We start from the raw sequence: 15,182 nt of genomic DNA, 5'->3' as shown, positions 1-15,182 counted from the left end.
GCCCATATAGCTTGGGCCCTTATTCTCACTTGATAATCCTTCCCTACTGTTTCCTGAAAGTAAAGGGCACCTACTACTGAGCCAAAGGATAAAAAATTGCTTGAAGTTTTGAACAGTAAGCTAGTATTCCATCTTTCTTCCCCAGCATTATGAGCACATCTCCCTACTTTTCCCCCAGCACTGGGGATTGGATCCAGAGCCTTTTAACTGACATATATCTCTAGCCATTTTCAATTTTAAGACAGGGTCTCACTAAGGATCCTTGAATTTGTAGTCCCACTGCCTCACCCTCCTAGAGTGCTGGGATTACAGGTGTGTACCACCTCATCTGGCTTCTCTATCCTTCTTGCTGATCAAATTGCAGCCATAGCTGAAAAAAAATTATCTTTATCTTTATTATAAGAAAAATACACAGCAAAACAGAGCAGGAAAATTGAAGAGGTGAAAAATATGGGAAATAATCACCAAATTGCCCAAATATGGCTTCTTGTTATAGAGTATTTTGGCTTTTAACCTCATTTGCCTTTCCTGACTCAAAAAATCTTCCTCTTAGCAGGGCTGGACCCAAGGGTCTCATTTTCCAACCTCTTCTCTTCCTGAGTTTGGGAAAGGTGTAGTTTTCAGGCTTTCACGAAACAGAAGATAGTTTGGAGAAGGGAAAGATATTTCTTTCGGTCCTTTGTTCCAGTGCCTTCTTCATCCCTATGGAGTTTTCCTTAGCCCTATCCCTCAATATTTGTTGATGCCAAAGAGACGAACTCCATGGAATTGGGGTAACTTGGGCAGCAGTACACTAAACAGTGAGGCAGTGTTGACGAGGAAGTGGGCAGCATCATACTTGGTGTAGAAGCTGGCCAGGAGGTAGCTGGGAGAGAGAAAAATAGGACCAGTGAGATTGGCCTTTCCTATACACATTCAGGTCTTTCCAGCAATCTATTTTAAACCATCAGTTTTACTGCATGTAGTTCTTAGATATCTGAGAATGTTCCAGGTATATTGTCAGCTTTTTGGGGTTGAGATAATCAGACAGCACCTTTAACTGAAGATTATAAACAAGTCTGTATTTAATTGTTAATGACAAATGTCAGCTAAAGCTGTTTTAGCCTGTATGACTGTTCATAGTCCTCTTTGCTTTCATTCTCCAGTTTCTGAAGATTAATTTATCAGTTCTACCTTTATATACTCACTTCTTTTGGAAGTGTAAAGCCACTTGGATTTAGTTGTTTTATCTTTTCTCAGTCCCTTCTCCATTCCTCTATTACCAAGGATGCAGCAAGGAGTGTTTGATTACCATCTTCTACTTTTCACTGCTCTCTATAGGGTCAGAACTAGTATACTATAATATCTTCCAAGGAACTTAACTTTGAGTACCGCTTTTGTTTTTCGAGACAGGGTCTCACTATGTAGTTGTTTTATGGTTTTTTTTGGTACCAGGGATCAAACTCGGGTCTTTTCGCTTACCAGGCAGGCGGTGGAACCACTGAGCTAAATCCCTGGCCCTAGGGTCTCATTATGTAGTTCAGGCTGGCCTTGAACTCCAGGTGATCCTCCTGCTTCAGCTTTCCAAGTCCTGGGATTACAGGTGTGCGCCACCATGCCTGGCTGCTTTTTTAAAGGTTTGCTATGGGCCTTTCTACCTGGTTCTTGGCACTGTTGCTAACCTAGCATCTCCCCTACCCACCACAGACTCACAGTATAATAGGAGAGATGCTGAGGAACTTTCGGGAAGAGGTAAACTGGAGCCCGTAGTCCATCTGCTCCCAGTGTGTCAGTAGCCGAGCCTTTCCTTGGTCAGGGGTTTCAAAGGGTGTTCCTTTCACTGTGTGTAGGAAGACATACATTGCCTGAGAAGAGGGAAAGGGACAGTGTCAGGGGCAGAGAGTAGTCCTTCAGCCCAAGAATTATGCTAAATCCATAAACATTTGGTGATTTTATTTTGTTTTTGGTTGGGAAAAGCTTGAGGTCGATACAAGGGTGTGGGTTAGTACTTACCAAGTTGTGGATTACATTGGTCAGAGTCCAGACAACAGGAATGCTGAGGAAGGGGATGCTGAGTAGAACCACGTGTAGCAGTCCTACCAAGATGATGTAGGCCAGCCAGATGCCCCGACTATTCATCACTCGCGTGTTGGGGTTTACTTCACTGTGTGCCACCCCCACATTCATCCTACCACAATAAGGGGATGAGGCAGGATCCAACTTAATTTCTTCTCAACCGCTGGAGTGTGTTTCCCCCAGTTAATCTCCCTGAAAAGCCAAAACCCTCTGAACTCCAGCAGGAATGAAAGAACTTCCAGAAAGGAAACACTGAAGACTTTGGAAAAAATGTAAAAGATGATGGGCATGGGGGCACATGCCAACAGTCTCAGCACTCAGGAGGCTAAGGCAGGAGTATCACTGAAAGTTCGAGGCCAGCCTTCGTTAGATAGTGAGTTCAGGGCCAGCCGGAACTATGTAAATATGAAGCCCTGTCTCAAAAAACCCAGACAAGTTTAAAATACAAGAAGAGCCTTCCCTGCTTTTGGGGACATTCTTACTCAGATCCTTACATTTTAACTAACATGAAGGAAAAAGCCTAGGCTTGGGGTACCACCTTAAGGAAATGGGTAAACAGTGTCTCACTTAACTTTCGAGAAGAAGTCAAGAATGAATCGGGAAGAGATTCCATACGGCCAGAGTTACAGAAGAGTCAGGGTCAATCAAGACCAATCAGAAGGGATGAGAGTAAAACTACCTCTAGTCCCCACCCTTTTCTCTGGGGCTTGTCTGCCCTAGCTCTCACCCGCTTGGCATGTCGGCAACCAACAACCCCATTCCTTGTTTTAAGCGTGGGGCGCTGCAAGAACTTGCCCACGGTTTCCGAATTGAACAAGAAAGTCATCCAAACTCAGTGCTTGAAGAAATAGAGCTCTAACCCTGCTTGGGGGCGGGACTGTTTTGTGAAATTGTCTCTTTAAAATTATACTAGCTCTAAAGGAGATGACGCCCGCCTCAAAATTCCCTAAACATTGATATTAATCCTGCCCAGTGCCCCTCCCAGCTTCCCTCTTTCGCTTCAGTTCCTTTCAGGGTTCCTTCAGCACTCTTCTCAGTATTTAATTAGCTGCCTTCTCACTCCCCTTTATGCCTCCCGCCATTTACCCCCAACAGCCCTTTCCGATGTAATCGGCAGCCCCTACCTGCCAGCCTCAAGAGCCGGTGTTGGGGTGAGGCGCTTCGGTCTCCAGGAAGTATCCGCCCCCTGGTCTGTGCGCTCTTTCTATTGGAGGAGCTGGTTCATCACTGCTCTCACTTATTGGTTGGCGGTCTGCAATAAGTGGATACAATTGGTCGCTCTGTCATTCGGAACATGCAGAGCCCGCCCTCCTCTCAGTCCCGCCTCCTGGGAGAGCTGGGAAAAGTCGCTCAATCGTGGGACTGACGCCGGCATTTGACGAATGAGAAGAGCTGATGATACTGGGGTGGGAGTAAGACAAGCAACGATTGGTCAGACCTGGGCCTACGTCTAGGCGGGAGCTTCTGGGGGCGGAGGAAGCGGGTGGGGGCCGGTGGAGTGGCAGGGTAACAAGATGGCGGCGGAGACGGTGGAGCTTCATAAATTGAAGGTACTCTCAGGCGGGGGAAGGACTGAGGTGGGCTTCTTTGGGGACTGAATTGTATAGGGTGGCTTGCCCCCTTTTTCCTACGTGTTCTCCTTGCAGCCTTTTCCACTTCGTTTCCCGACTTCCGCCGTAGTTCTTTTGTGCCTGCTTTCCTTAATTTCCCATGTCGTCTCACGTTTGTTTGTTTTTTCTGTCTTTACCCATTATTTTGGTTCGCCTCACCATTATGTTGTCCGTCACTCTTCTCCAACGGGCTGTACAAGCGCCTTCTGCCTTTTCTCATTTCTTGTCAGAGCTACGTTACGTCAGTGGTCCCTCCTCCGTGCTCTTGCCGGACTCAGGAGCTTTCTTTCCATGATTAATGCTTTCTTGTGTATTGTCTAAAGCTGAGATTCCCTTGTTAGCAGATGATAGCATTTTTGCTTTTTTATATCTGAATACGTCCCAAACAGGATCCAGAAAATGCTTTCATTCCCTTATTCTAGGTAGGGTTACGCCCCCTGGGGGAATTTTGAAGGCAGGGAGAGGCCTCAGAAGAGAGGCTTCTTCATAGAAGTCGGAAGTTGAGGCAACCTTAATAATTTTTTTGTTTTGTTTTGTTTTGTTTTGTTTTTGTTTTTTTGAGACAGGGTCTCGCTTTGGCCCTGCACTCGCTATGTAGCCCAGGCTAGCCTCGAACTCACGGCGATCTTCCTGCCTCTGCCTCCCGAGTGCTGGGATTTCAGGCGTGCGCCACTACGATCGGCAAGAATTTGTAAAAATATAAACACTTAAGCTTTAAAGGTTTTTTAATTCTCTTATGAGGTTATCTGCCAATGCTCCCCCAACCTCCAGCGAAAGAGAAATAGCTATAGTATTTTGGAAAAACAGTTTCAAGGTTTGGATTATCTGTCCTGTTTGGTATCATGGATAGACCCTGCATCCCTGAATCACAGGAGTTACCTGTGTTTTAAATTTTTTCTTTTGGGAATCTTGGGAGCTTTCTTAGGCTTAGATTATTATTCTGCTGGAAGGAGAGTAGTTTCTTTTAGGAAAAATTAAGAGCCTGTCTTGATTAGTTGTCTCTTTGTGGTTTCACAAGTAGTTTTCCCATTGGATGTTTTGGTTATGTTATCCAGGGAACCTTGGACAAACCAGGGTGATTTAGATGAAATTGAAAATTGATCTTTTAAACGTTAATGGATGATGAGCTTTAACAACAACAACAACGACAATGAGAAGATAGATGGAATAATTGTAAGAAGAGTTCCTATCTTTAATCACTAGAGGACAGTAATTTGTTTTTCCGTGAAAGATAATATATTAACTGATGGGTTCTAAACTGTGCTAATGGGTTTTTGGTTTTTGTATTATTCTAGAGTTATATTAACTTGTTGGTACTAGAATATGTAGATTACAGGAGTGGCCTAATATTTAACAAAAATTGAGCAGCTTTTTATATATATGTACAATTTATGTACTTTTGTACTGCTGTGTATAAAACATACACAGAAAAGGAGTTTTTAGGTGAATGAGATAAAAAAATATTAATAAAAGATTATTATTTTCTTTGTCCCATTTTTGAAATCTTGGAGTAAGTCACCAGCTGCCCTATAACTTGCATTTATGGATTTTTGTATTGGTTTGTGGACTTTATCAAGTCAGTATTTATTAGGTCTATATTAAATTTGCATTTGATTGGATAAGTCACTTTTACATAACATCCTCTGACCTGATTTCAGGTGTTACAAAGAACATGAGACATTCCTGAGGGCCTAAAGAGGACTCACTCTTTAATCACATTTGCTTGTCTTTGCTTTTTCTCTAGAGCATTTAACCTTTTGGAGGTCACAGATATCTTTGAGACTCTGATGAAAGGTATGGACCCTCTCCCCAGAAAAAGGCATGTACACATACTTTGCATGCAATTTGAGGGGATTCATAAAACTACCTTGTAGCCCTGAGGAGTCCATGGACCTCTGGTTAAGAACCTACGCCTTAAGGGCTGGGGATTTAGCTCAGTGTTTTCACCACCTGCTGCACAAGCGCAAGGACCCGAGTTCAATCCCTGGTACCAAAAAATAAATAAATAAATAAATAACCTGTGCCTTAAATTCTGACTTCTAGACATTTAATGTTTGGTTATAGTGGTGCTCTTGATGGAGTGATCCTGACTTTTGGTTTGACTTAGGGTTTTATTGCCTTAAAAAAAAATTTTTTTTTGATACTAAGGATTGAACACAGGGCCTCACACATACTGGGCAAGTGCTCTGCCACTGCACTACACCCCCAGCTCTTTTTATTTTGAGAAAGGGTCTAAGTTGCCCAGGGTGGCCTTGAATTTGTAATCCTCCTGCCTCAGCCTCCCAAATAGTTGGGATGACAAGCTGTACCTTTAAAATCTTTCCTTTTTTTTTTTTTTGGTACCGGGGATTGAACTCAGGACCTTGCGCTTCCGAGGCAGGCAGTGGCATCACTGAGCTAAATCCCCGGGCCCATCTTTACATTTTTTATAAAGGGAATTTGGGGCTTTAGCATTGTACTTTAGAGGAAAGAAACAAGCTTTGAAGTAGGAAGGAAAAATATATATTTGAATTGTTGTATAAAGTCATATCAGCTGCAGATTTCTGAAGATTTTGTAGCAATGCAGGCATTCTAATATAGTTGGGAAGAGACTAAACTGGTTGAAAATGCCTTGAACTGTAACAGTATTAGATTTCCAGCTAAACATGAGAAAAGGAATTGCTGTAAGGAGAGAACCAGAAAGGTGTAGTGTTGTCAGAGTATTGAGAACACAGACATTTATATCTATAAAATATGAAGTATATATAAATTAGTGTTGAAGATAGTTTGGAAAATAGGTTAACTTAGTGACTATAAAGGTAAATTAGAGTGATATTGAAAAAGGCCTTCAATGGGGCTGGGGATTTAGCTCAGTGGTTCTGGCGCCTGCCTCGAAGACGCACAGTCCTGAGTTCGATCCCCGGTACCAAAAAAAAACCAAAAATGAAAAAGGCCTTTAAAATTGTATAAAAAGTTCTGGTTCTTCTCATGTAGGTTATAAGTAGTTCCATCCCCAGTACTGAAAAAAGAAAAAAAAAGTACAGTATACTGAAAAAAAAAAAAAAACTGGAGTCTATAAGTAGGACCAGAGTCTTTGGAAATTTGAGAGGAGGAGCCTGATAAGATGAGTTTGTGTTCTACTTTTTTTTGGTTTTTTTTCGGTACCAGGGATCAAACTCAGGACCTTGAGCTTGAAAGGCAGGCACGGTGCCACTGAGCTAAATCCCTGGCCCGAGTTTGTGTTCTATTGGCAATGTGAAGGGGAAGGGATTTCACCACTTGGATGTTTATTATAGTAGTATTCCCTGCTTAAACAACGCCCCCTCCCCATACTGGGGATCGAACCCAGGGGCACTCTACCACTGAGCTGTATTCTCAGCCCTTTTTAGTTTTGCTTTTGTTGTTGCCTTTTGGTACTGGGGATTGAACCCAGGGCCTTTAAACTGAGCTACATCCCCAGCCCTTTTTTTAATTTTTTGAGACAAGGTCTGAATTGTTAAATTGTACAGGCTGGGCTTGAATTTATGATCCTCCTGCCTCCGCCTCCCAGAATGTTGGAATTATAGGTGTAGATAGGCATGCTTGTCTTCTTAGTTTTTATTTTGAGACGTAGTCTTTCTAAATTGCCTGGGCTGCCCTGGAGTTTGGCAGTCCTCCTGCCTCAGCCTCTCAAATAGCTGGGATTATAGATGAGCACCATTACCCCCAGGAAAAACTCTTACTGCCAGTCTTTCCAGCTTAATTTCTCACTGCAACAACAGTGGCCTTATTTTACTAGATTTCTTCACAATAGCTATGTTAATTATTGACATATGTATCATTTACTATGTGTCAAACACTGGTTGAAGCGATTTGTGTGTATTAACTGATCTAACTCATATTAAATCTATAAGGTAAATACCCCTATCCTTATTTCAAAACAAGAAACTGAATCCCAGAGATAGTAAGTAATTGGGTAACTTGCCCTTTGTCACACAGCTAATAAGTGATGTATCCAAGATGTCTGTTCCCAAAGTTCTTGTTCTTAGTTACTGTGTACTACTTTTTCTTATCTCAGAACCCCAACACTTCAGGCATGTAGCATTTGTGGTTTTCGTTTGGCTGCAGTGCGCCTGTTTTCTTCCTTCCCCAATATGTTTGTAATTAACTACAGTCACACTTCAGATAAGCAGTCAATCATAATTTAGACAAGGTAAGTTTCCCTGTTTTTCCCTAATCCATACACATGGTCAGGCCTTTTTTTTGGTTTGTTTCTTTTTTTGGTACCGGGGATTGAACTCGGGGATCGAACTCGGGTCTTTGCGCTTGCGCGGCGAAACCACTGAGCTAAATCCCCAGCCCTGGTTTGTTTTGTTTTGAGACAAGGTTTCTATAAGTTGTCATTGAACGCATCACTGTGTAGCCCAGGCTGACCTCAAACTTCTGGCGATCCTCCTGCCTCAGCCTCCAGAGTGCTGGTATTACAGGCATGTGCCACCACACCAGGCTTGATTTTCTATATGATTTCATATTGTACTTTTAAAAATAAGTCAGTTAAGGGCTGGGGATTTAGCTCAGAGGTACTGCGCCTGCCTTGCAAGCACAAGGTCTAGAGTTCAATCCCTGGTACCCAAAAGAAATCAGTTAAACATTATCTATTGACCAGGCATTGTTGCACGCACTTGTAGTACCAGCACTCAGAAAGCTTAGTCAGGAGGATGGACGTTCAAGGCCAACCTGGGCTACACAGTGAGTTCAAGGGCAGCTGGAACTACATGGTGAGACCCTATCTAAAAAAACAAAACAAAACCATGATCTATGTGATTATTGTTTGTCTTGTTCCCCCATTAGATTACAAGCTGTATATCGAACAAGGACTATTTTGTTCACGATTGTACTTTTTTATATAAGGTAGTGTTCACGTACAGTAGGTGCTCAATAACTGTTAAGTGAATAAACATGTTAAGATATGAAGGAAGATAGTGCCTTTTAAAATGAGAAATTTGAAATATGGTAAGTATTTATAGATTCCTTAGATGTGGGAGGAGTGAAAGATGACTCCAAAGTTTGGGTAGTGATACCTTTAGTCTAGGTTGATTTTTTTTTTTTTTTTTTTTTGGTACTGGGGATCGAACTCTGGACTTTGCGCTTTCGAGGGAGACAGGGGCCGGAACCACTGAGCTAAATCCCTGGCCCTAGTCTGGGTTGAAAGGAGGAAAAGCAGTGGCCAGATTTGTGCAGGAGAGAGTTCAGTTTGGCCCTTATGTTCCTTTAGGACATAAACATGGAGAAGTCTAATAGTCAGTTGGAAATATGGGACTTTCACTTGAACTGTGAGCAGATGCTGAAGGTTTGGAATTTATTTTTTAAATATGGGATCCAGTAGTGGCGGCACACGCCTATAATTCCAGTTATTAGGAGTCTGAGGCAGGATGATTGCAGGTTTGAGCCCAGCCTGTGCAGTTTAGCAAAACCTTGTCTCAAAAAGTAAAAAAGGACTGGGCCGGGTATGTAGCTCAATGGTACCTTGCCTCCCTGGCAAGCACAAGGTCCTGTGTTCCATTCCTGGTACCGGCAAAAGTGAAAAAGGAGCCAGGCATGGTGGCACATACCTGTGGTCCTAGCACTCTGGGAGGCTGAGGCAGGAAGATCACAAGTTGGGAGACCAACATGGGCAGCTCAGCAATTTAGTGAAACCTTGTCTCAAAATTTAAAAATAGGGGCCGGGGGTTTAGCTCAGTGGTTCCGCCGCCTGCTTTGCAAGCACAAGGGCCCGAGTTCGATCCCCGGTACCAAAAAAAAAAAAATTTAAAAATAAAAAAAATCTGGGGACCTAGCTCAGTACAAGGGCCCTGGGTTTAATCTCAGTACTGCATGCATACAGACATACATATACATAATAGCACTTGCCATCTAACAGTTACCATAGTTGATGGGTTACAGCAGTAAACAAAGTAGACAAATCCTTGCTCTTATTGAATTTATGTTTCACTAGGGGAGCCACAATAAAATAAGATTTGGGCTGGGCGTAGTAGCACATATCTATAATCCTAGCTCTCAGGACATTGAGGCAGGAGGATCTCCATGAGTTTGAGGCCAGCCTGGGCTACATAGTGAGTTCAAGGCCACCCGGAACTGCATACTGAGACCCTGTCTCAAAAAAAAAAATTGGGGCTGGTGGTAGAGGATGTATGTGCCTGAGGTCCTAGGTTCAATCTCCAGCACCAAAAAAACAAAAACAAAAAAACCCCACCAAGATTTATAGTATGTCAACTAAAGATAGAGAAAAATAGGAAAGGGGGATAAGGAGTACAGTAGGAAGAATATTATAATTTTAAGTAGGGTAACTAGAGAAGGTTTCATTGAGAAGCAAAGACTTAAGGAAGTGAAAGAGTAAGCCTTGTGCAAAATGTTAGAAAATAGCATGACAGTTTGGTTTATCAGCGTGAACAGTGGTAATAGTGGTAATGGGGGTGAGAGGTTAGCAGATTGTGCATTCAAGGTCTTGTAGGTGACCCTAGGGACTCTGTTATACCCTTAATGAGATGAGATGAGACCCACCAGATGACTTTTTTTTTTTTTTTTTTGCAGTGCTGGGGATCAAACTCAGGTGCAGGTGCTAGGTTGTGCTCTGTGCTCCATGCTCCATCCTAGCACCCAATAGATGACTTTTTTTGAATAGAATAAGTTAGAATACATGTTTTGACAGATTTCAAAAGATACTTTGTTGATAACTCTAGTGACCAAAGAATTTTGGCATTATGGTAATCTGTATGAGAGAAATACTGTAGTAGTAGTATTTGCAATGGTGAGGAGGGATTGGATTCTGGGCATATTTTGAAGGTTGAGCTGACAAGATTTGCCCATGATTGGATTCAGAGATGAGACAACCTTTGATAGAAGTGGAATGAGGAAAGGGTTAAAGAAGGAATCTTGATGAATATTTGCAGGATTGGTTTGAAGAAGAGCTAGTAAAGAGCCAGAAGAGGAGAGACATGTCTCTTTGCTCTCAAAGAATATACAAACTATATGGAGAGATAATAGGTTAAAAGGATTTCAAGATTAAGATTCTTGGGCTGGGGATTTAGCTCAGTTCCTCTGGTGCCTGCCTTGAAAGCAAAGCGCAAGGTCCTGAGTTCAATCCCAGGTACCAAAAAAAAAAAAAAAAAGATTAAGATTCTTTTTTTTCAGGTGGTGTGGGGATTAGACCCAACACCTCCAGGATATCACACAGGATAGGTACTTGTTCTACCACCATCCACACCTCTAACTCTTTTATTTTTGAAAGGGGATCTCATTAAGTTGCCCAGCCTTGCCATTGAACTTCCATTCTCCTGTCTCAGCCTCTCAAGTAGCTAAGATTACAGGTGTGTGCCACTGTACCTGGCTGATGAAAAAAATTTCTAGTAAAAGGTGTTCATCAAAATTCACGATTAGGGGGCCAGGGATCTCAGTGGTTCTGCCGCCTGCCTCAAAAGCACAAGGACCCGAGTTCGATCCCCAGTGCCAAAAAAAAAAAAAAAATTCACGATTAGGAAAAATATCAACAGAATTTGTGATTAGAAAAGAAAAAAAAATCACAAGGAAATGAATATTTAATATCAAATGTATTACAGGATCAATTGATTTATCCTTTGTAAGTTGAATAGGTAGAATGGAAATTCATCATTAAAAAGTAAAAGATTTAAAAATAAGTAACATTTTAAAAAATAATTTTTGAATATGTAATTCATGCACAAGTTCATAGGTTTATTTCCTGCACTGTCACCAACTAGCTTACTTTTTCCAGATTCAACTGCTGTTAACCTGTTTCTTGTCCAAGCATCTTGTGTATATACCATACATCATACAGGGATATGTGTGTAGTTTTTTTTTTTTTTGGATGTGCCCTTGCTATGTTGGTCATTCTGGCCTCCAACTTCATCCTCTCATCTTAGTGTCCGGAATAGCTGGAACGATAGGCATGTACCACCATGCCTGGCTGTGGTGGTTTTTACATTAACCTTAATATCCTGTACTTGCTTCAGCAGCACATATACTAAAATGTTAATATTCTATGTACAATGTTCTGTTATTTTTTTTTATTATTTATCTATTTTATTTATTTATTTATTTTGGTACCAGGGATTGAACTCGGGACCTTGAGCTTTTGAGGCAGGCAGCGGAACCACTGAGCTAAATCCCTGCCCCTCTTATTTATTTTTAAAAATAGCCTTGTTGCTATATAGTTCATTTACCATATAATTCACTCAGTATACTATATCTTACTGTTAAAATATTTTAAGTCATTGGGGATGGTGACGCACACCTGAAATCCCAGCACTCAAGAGGCTGAGGCAGGAGGATTCCTATGAGTTCAAGGCCAGCCTGAACTACGTAGTGAGTCCTTGTCTCAACGCCTACCACCATAAAATATTTTTTTAAAAATTCATGTAAAATGAGGTGAGTTATTAGTTTTACTTGAAGTTTTTAAAGATTTTAGTTTTACTTGGGTAGGTATACTCATAATATGTGTGAAATAATTGTTTTAAACTATTTTGCATTTTTACAATCTGCCTTTTAATATAATGTCCAAGGGCTGGGGATTTAGCTCAGCGGCACCTTGCCTGCCTTGCAAGCACAAGGTCCTGAGTTCGATCCCCAGTACCAAAAAAAAAGTCCAAAAAAAAAAAATAATGTCCAAATATATAAGAACCCACAATGTAATAAAGGAAGTAATACAACATTAAGTAAAAACCATGTGTACCATTCCCTTTTGACCAAGTGGGGACATGAAGGTTAAGAGGAACATAGTGAGCCACTGGGGCTGAGACTATAATGATGAGTGGCAATAGCAAGATCAGCAATGATGAATGTTCTCTATACCAGTGAAAACCAGTTATAAACTGGGCATGGTGGGACACACCTGTAATCCCGGCACTCTGGGAGGTTGAGGCAGGAGGATTATAGGTTTAGCCCCTGCCTGGGTGACTTAGTGAGTTCCTTTCTCAAAATAAAAAATATTTTTTAAAAGTGTTGAGGATGTAGCTCAGTTGAGAAGGTCCAGGGTTCAATGCCTTGTACCAACAAAACAAAACAAAACAACTAAAGTGATTGATCAAGATTCTTAAGAAACAGACATGGTTAAAGATTATTTAGAGCCTTGCATGGTGACAGACAACTGTAATCCCAGCACTTGGGAAGCTGAGGCAGGAGGATGGCAAATTCAAGGCCAGCCTGGGCTAGATCCTGTCTCAAAAACAAACAAACAAACAAGCAAAAATGGCCGTTGATTTAGCTCAGTGGTTGCACCACCTGCCTTGAATGCTCAAGGACCCGAGTTCCATCCCAAAACAAAAAAACAAAAAGAAGCACAAAACCACACAAAAATAACTCTTTGGGCTGGGGATTTATCTCATTGGTTCCGCTGCCTGCCTTGCAAGCACAAGGACCCAAGTTCGATCACTGGTACCAAAAAAACCAAAACAAAATTAAAAACAAAAAACCCCCCAAAATCACGCACCTGCCTGGCAAGCACAAGGTCTTTTTTTTGGGGGGGGGTACCAGGGATCGAACTCGGGTCCTTGCACTTGCGCAGCAGGCAGCGAAACCACTGAGCTAAATCCCCGGCCCAACAAGGTCTTGAGTTCAATTTCCGTACCCCCCCCCAAAAAAACCCCCAATCAATCAATAGCTAAATAACTTACAGTCCACATTGTAGATTTGGAGAATTATACAGGTATGAGCCACAGGCTAGTGCTGGTCATAAACTGGCTATTACTGTTCAGTGATGAGTACAAAAATTAAAAGAAAGCTTTTAGAGAGTTCTAGCAGTGTAACATCACTGGTACATCCAAAGGTATGCTCATTTTTCTAATAATTGATACTTATTTACTCATAAATTATTTTTACAAAACTTTGATGACTTGAGTGAAATATTATAAAAAGCAGCACTATCAATCTTTAAAAAACTGAGTGAAATACAGAAATCTGAGGACTGGTGATTTTTGTTTCTGCTCTTCTAATCCCTTACCCAGTGTCTGACAGTTACTAGTTGCCAAGCACTATTCTAAATGTTTTGTACATATTTACTGATTTAAGTCTTCATAGTAACACTGTTGAGATAGGTACTGTTATTATTTCCATTTTACAGGAAAGGAAACTGAGTCACGGAAAAGTTTGTTACTCACCTAAGGTTACATAGCTGTAACTGATAAAGCTCCAGTTTGAACCTAAGTCTGGCCATGTTCTTACTGTTACACTTGGCAGTCACTGCAATCATTTTTTATAAACAAAAGCTTTTGTGTGTGTGTGTGTGTGTGTGTGTGTGTGTGTTTGGTACCGGGGATCAAACTCCGGACTTTGCTCTTGTGCGGCAGGTGCCAGAACCACTGAGCACCCAGCCCAAAAGCTTTTTGTTTTTGTTTTTGTTTTTCTTGTGGTACTGAGGGTTGAAACCAGGGCCTTTATACTGAGCTATATCTCCAGCCCTTTTTTACTTTTTTGAGACAGTGTCTTGCTAAATTGCCCAGAATGGGTTCAAAATTGTGAGCCTCCCAAAGTGCTGGGATTACAGGTGCTCTACCATGTTTGTCCAATTTTTAAAATTATGGTTGATTACCTTTCATATTTCTCAAAAGGAGGGGTGCTACTGGTTTGTTGGATAGTTCTTTGCATAGGATCCCTGCCTGCCTGCCTTCCCCACTCACTACATACTTTATTTCCCCAACCAGTCATTGTAATATTTAAAAGAAACAAACAAGAACTCCTCTCCATTTCTAGATTCTCCCTTACTGAAAACCTTGTAGAGATGCAGAGCATACTAAGTAGTTGTGAAGTTCTTTTTTTTGGTACTGGGGATTGAACTCAGGACTTTCACACTGAGCTACATCCCCATACCTTTTTACTTTTATTTTTAGTTTTGAGACAGGATCTAGCTGAGTTGCCCAGGCTGGCCTCAAACTTGGGATCCTCTTGTTTCAAGTCCCCATAGTGCATCTTTTTTCTTTTATAGGAAGTTGCTTTCTAACTTCTACTGATTGGTCTTAGGTCTGTATTTGGAAACTGTGAAAGTCATCTTCCAGACCAAGCATCTGTTTGTTTGCCGATCTCCCTGTAAGAAGACTTCTGGAGCTTCGTTTTCCTTTTTGTTCTTGGATGGATGTTTTGTGCTTCATAAAAGAAGAATATATAGATCCTAGTAAAGCCATTTATTAAGGAGTCTATATTTCAGTTATCTCTAATTTAGAATTGTTTAGGTAGCAAATCATACTGTTAAGCCTTTTTTGCTTAAAACCCTGAGGTCTTTGTCCTTTGACTGTTAAACTAAAAAACTAGAACTCTGTCATTCAGTTTTTGTTCAGTTAAAGTTTTTAATCAGTGTGTGTGTGTGTGTGTGTGTGTGTGTGTGTGTGCTGGGGTTTGAACTACTCAGGATGATTGCAATGGGCTACATTTCCAGGACTTCTAAAAATTATTTAAACTTTTATTACTTTTTTTTTTTAACTTTTATTACTTATTTATTATTTCAAGTACTGGGCATTGAATACAAGGCCTTTGCACTAAGCTGCATCCCCAAAC

At 41.2% G+C, this 15,182-nt stretch overlaps 2 protein-coding genes across 5 annotated transcripts in view; one reads left to right on the top strand and one right to left on the bottom strand.

Moving 5' to 3' along the window:
- Positions 1-371: 371 nt before the first annotated feature.
- Positions 372-3,285, bottom strand: Ormdl2 (ORMDL sphingolipid biosynthesis regulator 2). 3 transcript variants are annotated; one of them, XM_004861371.3, is made up of 4 exons: positions 3,180-3,285; positions 1,993-2,167; positions 1,693-1,844; positions 372-865 (listed from the first exon to the last, which is right to left on the bottom strand). In XM_004861371.3, exons 2-4 carry the CDS (start codon positions 2,164-2,166, stop codon positions 730-732), a joined length of 462 nt encoding a protein of 153 aa, XP_004861428.1. In that variant the 5' UTR covers position 2,167; positions 3,180-3,285; the 3' UTR covers positions 372-729. The 3 variants fall into 3 exon arrangements, with proteins under 3 accessions (XP_004861428.1, XP_087048251.1, XP_021097081.1); XM_087192125.1 differs by having other exon boundaries at positions 1,993-2,247; positions 3,180-3,227; XM_021241422.2 differs by lacking the exon at positions 3,180-3,285 and having other exon boundaries at positions 1,993-2,331.
- Positions 3,286-3,459: 174 nt separating this feature from the next.
- Positions 3,460-15,182, top strand: part of Sarnp (SAP domain containing ribonucleoprotein) — a 59,211-nt gene continuing 47,488 nt past the window's right edge. For both annotated transcript variants that reach the window (XR_002388270.2, XM_004861397.4), the window contains exon 1: positions 3,460-3,605. Coding sequence is in view for 1 of the 2 variants with exons in the window: in XM_004861397.4 (XP_004861454.2) it covers positions 3,570-3,605 (36 nt within the window). In the remaining variant the exon portion in view is untranslated. The remainder of the gene's footprint in view (positions 3,606-15,182) is intronic.

This window comes from Heterocephalus glaber, unplaced genomic scaffold, assembly GCF_053883595.1.
Source record: "Heterocephalus glaber isolate CG9 unplaced genomic scaffold, H.glaber_assembly_v1.0 deba00001569, whole genome shotgun sequence".
In the NCBI taxonomy this organism is placed as follows: Eukaryota; Metazoa; Chordata; class Mammalia; order Rodentia; family Bathyergidae; genus Heterocephalus; species Heterocephalus glaber.
Note: the sequence above shows the minus strand (reverse complement) of the source record. Positions and strands in the feature narration are given on the sequence as shown.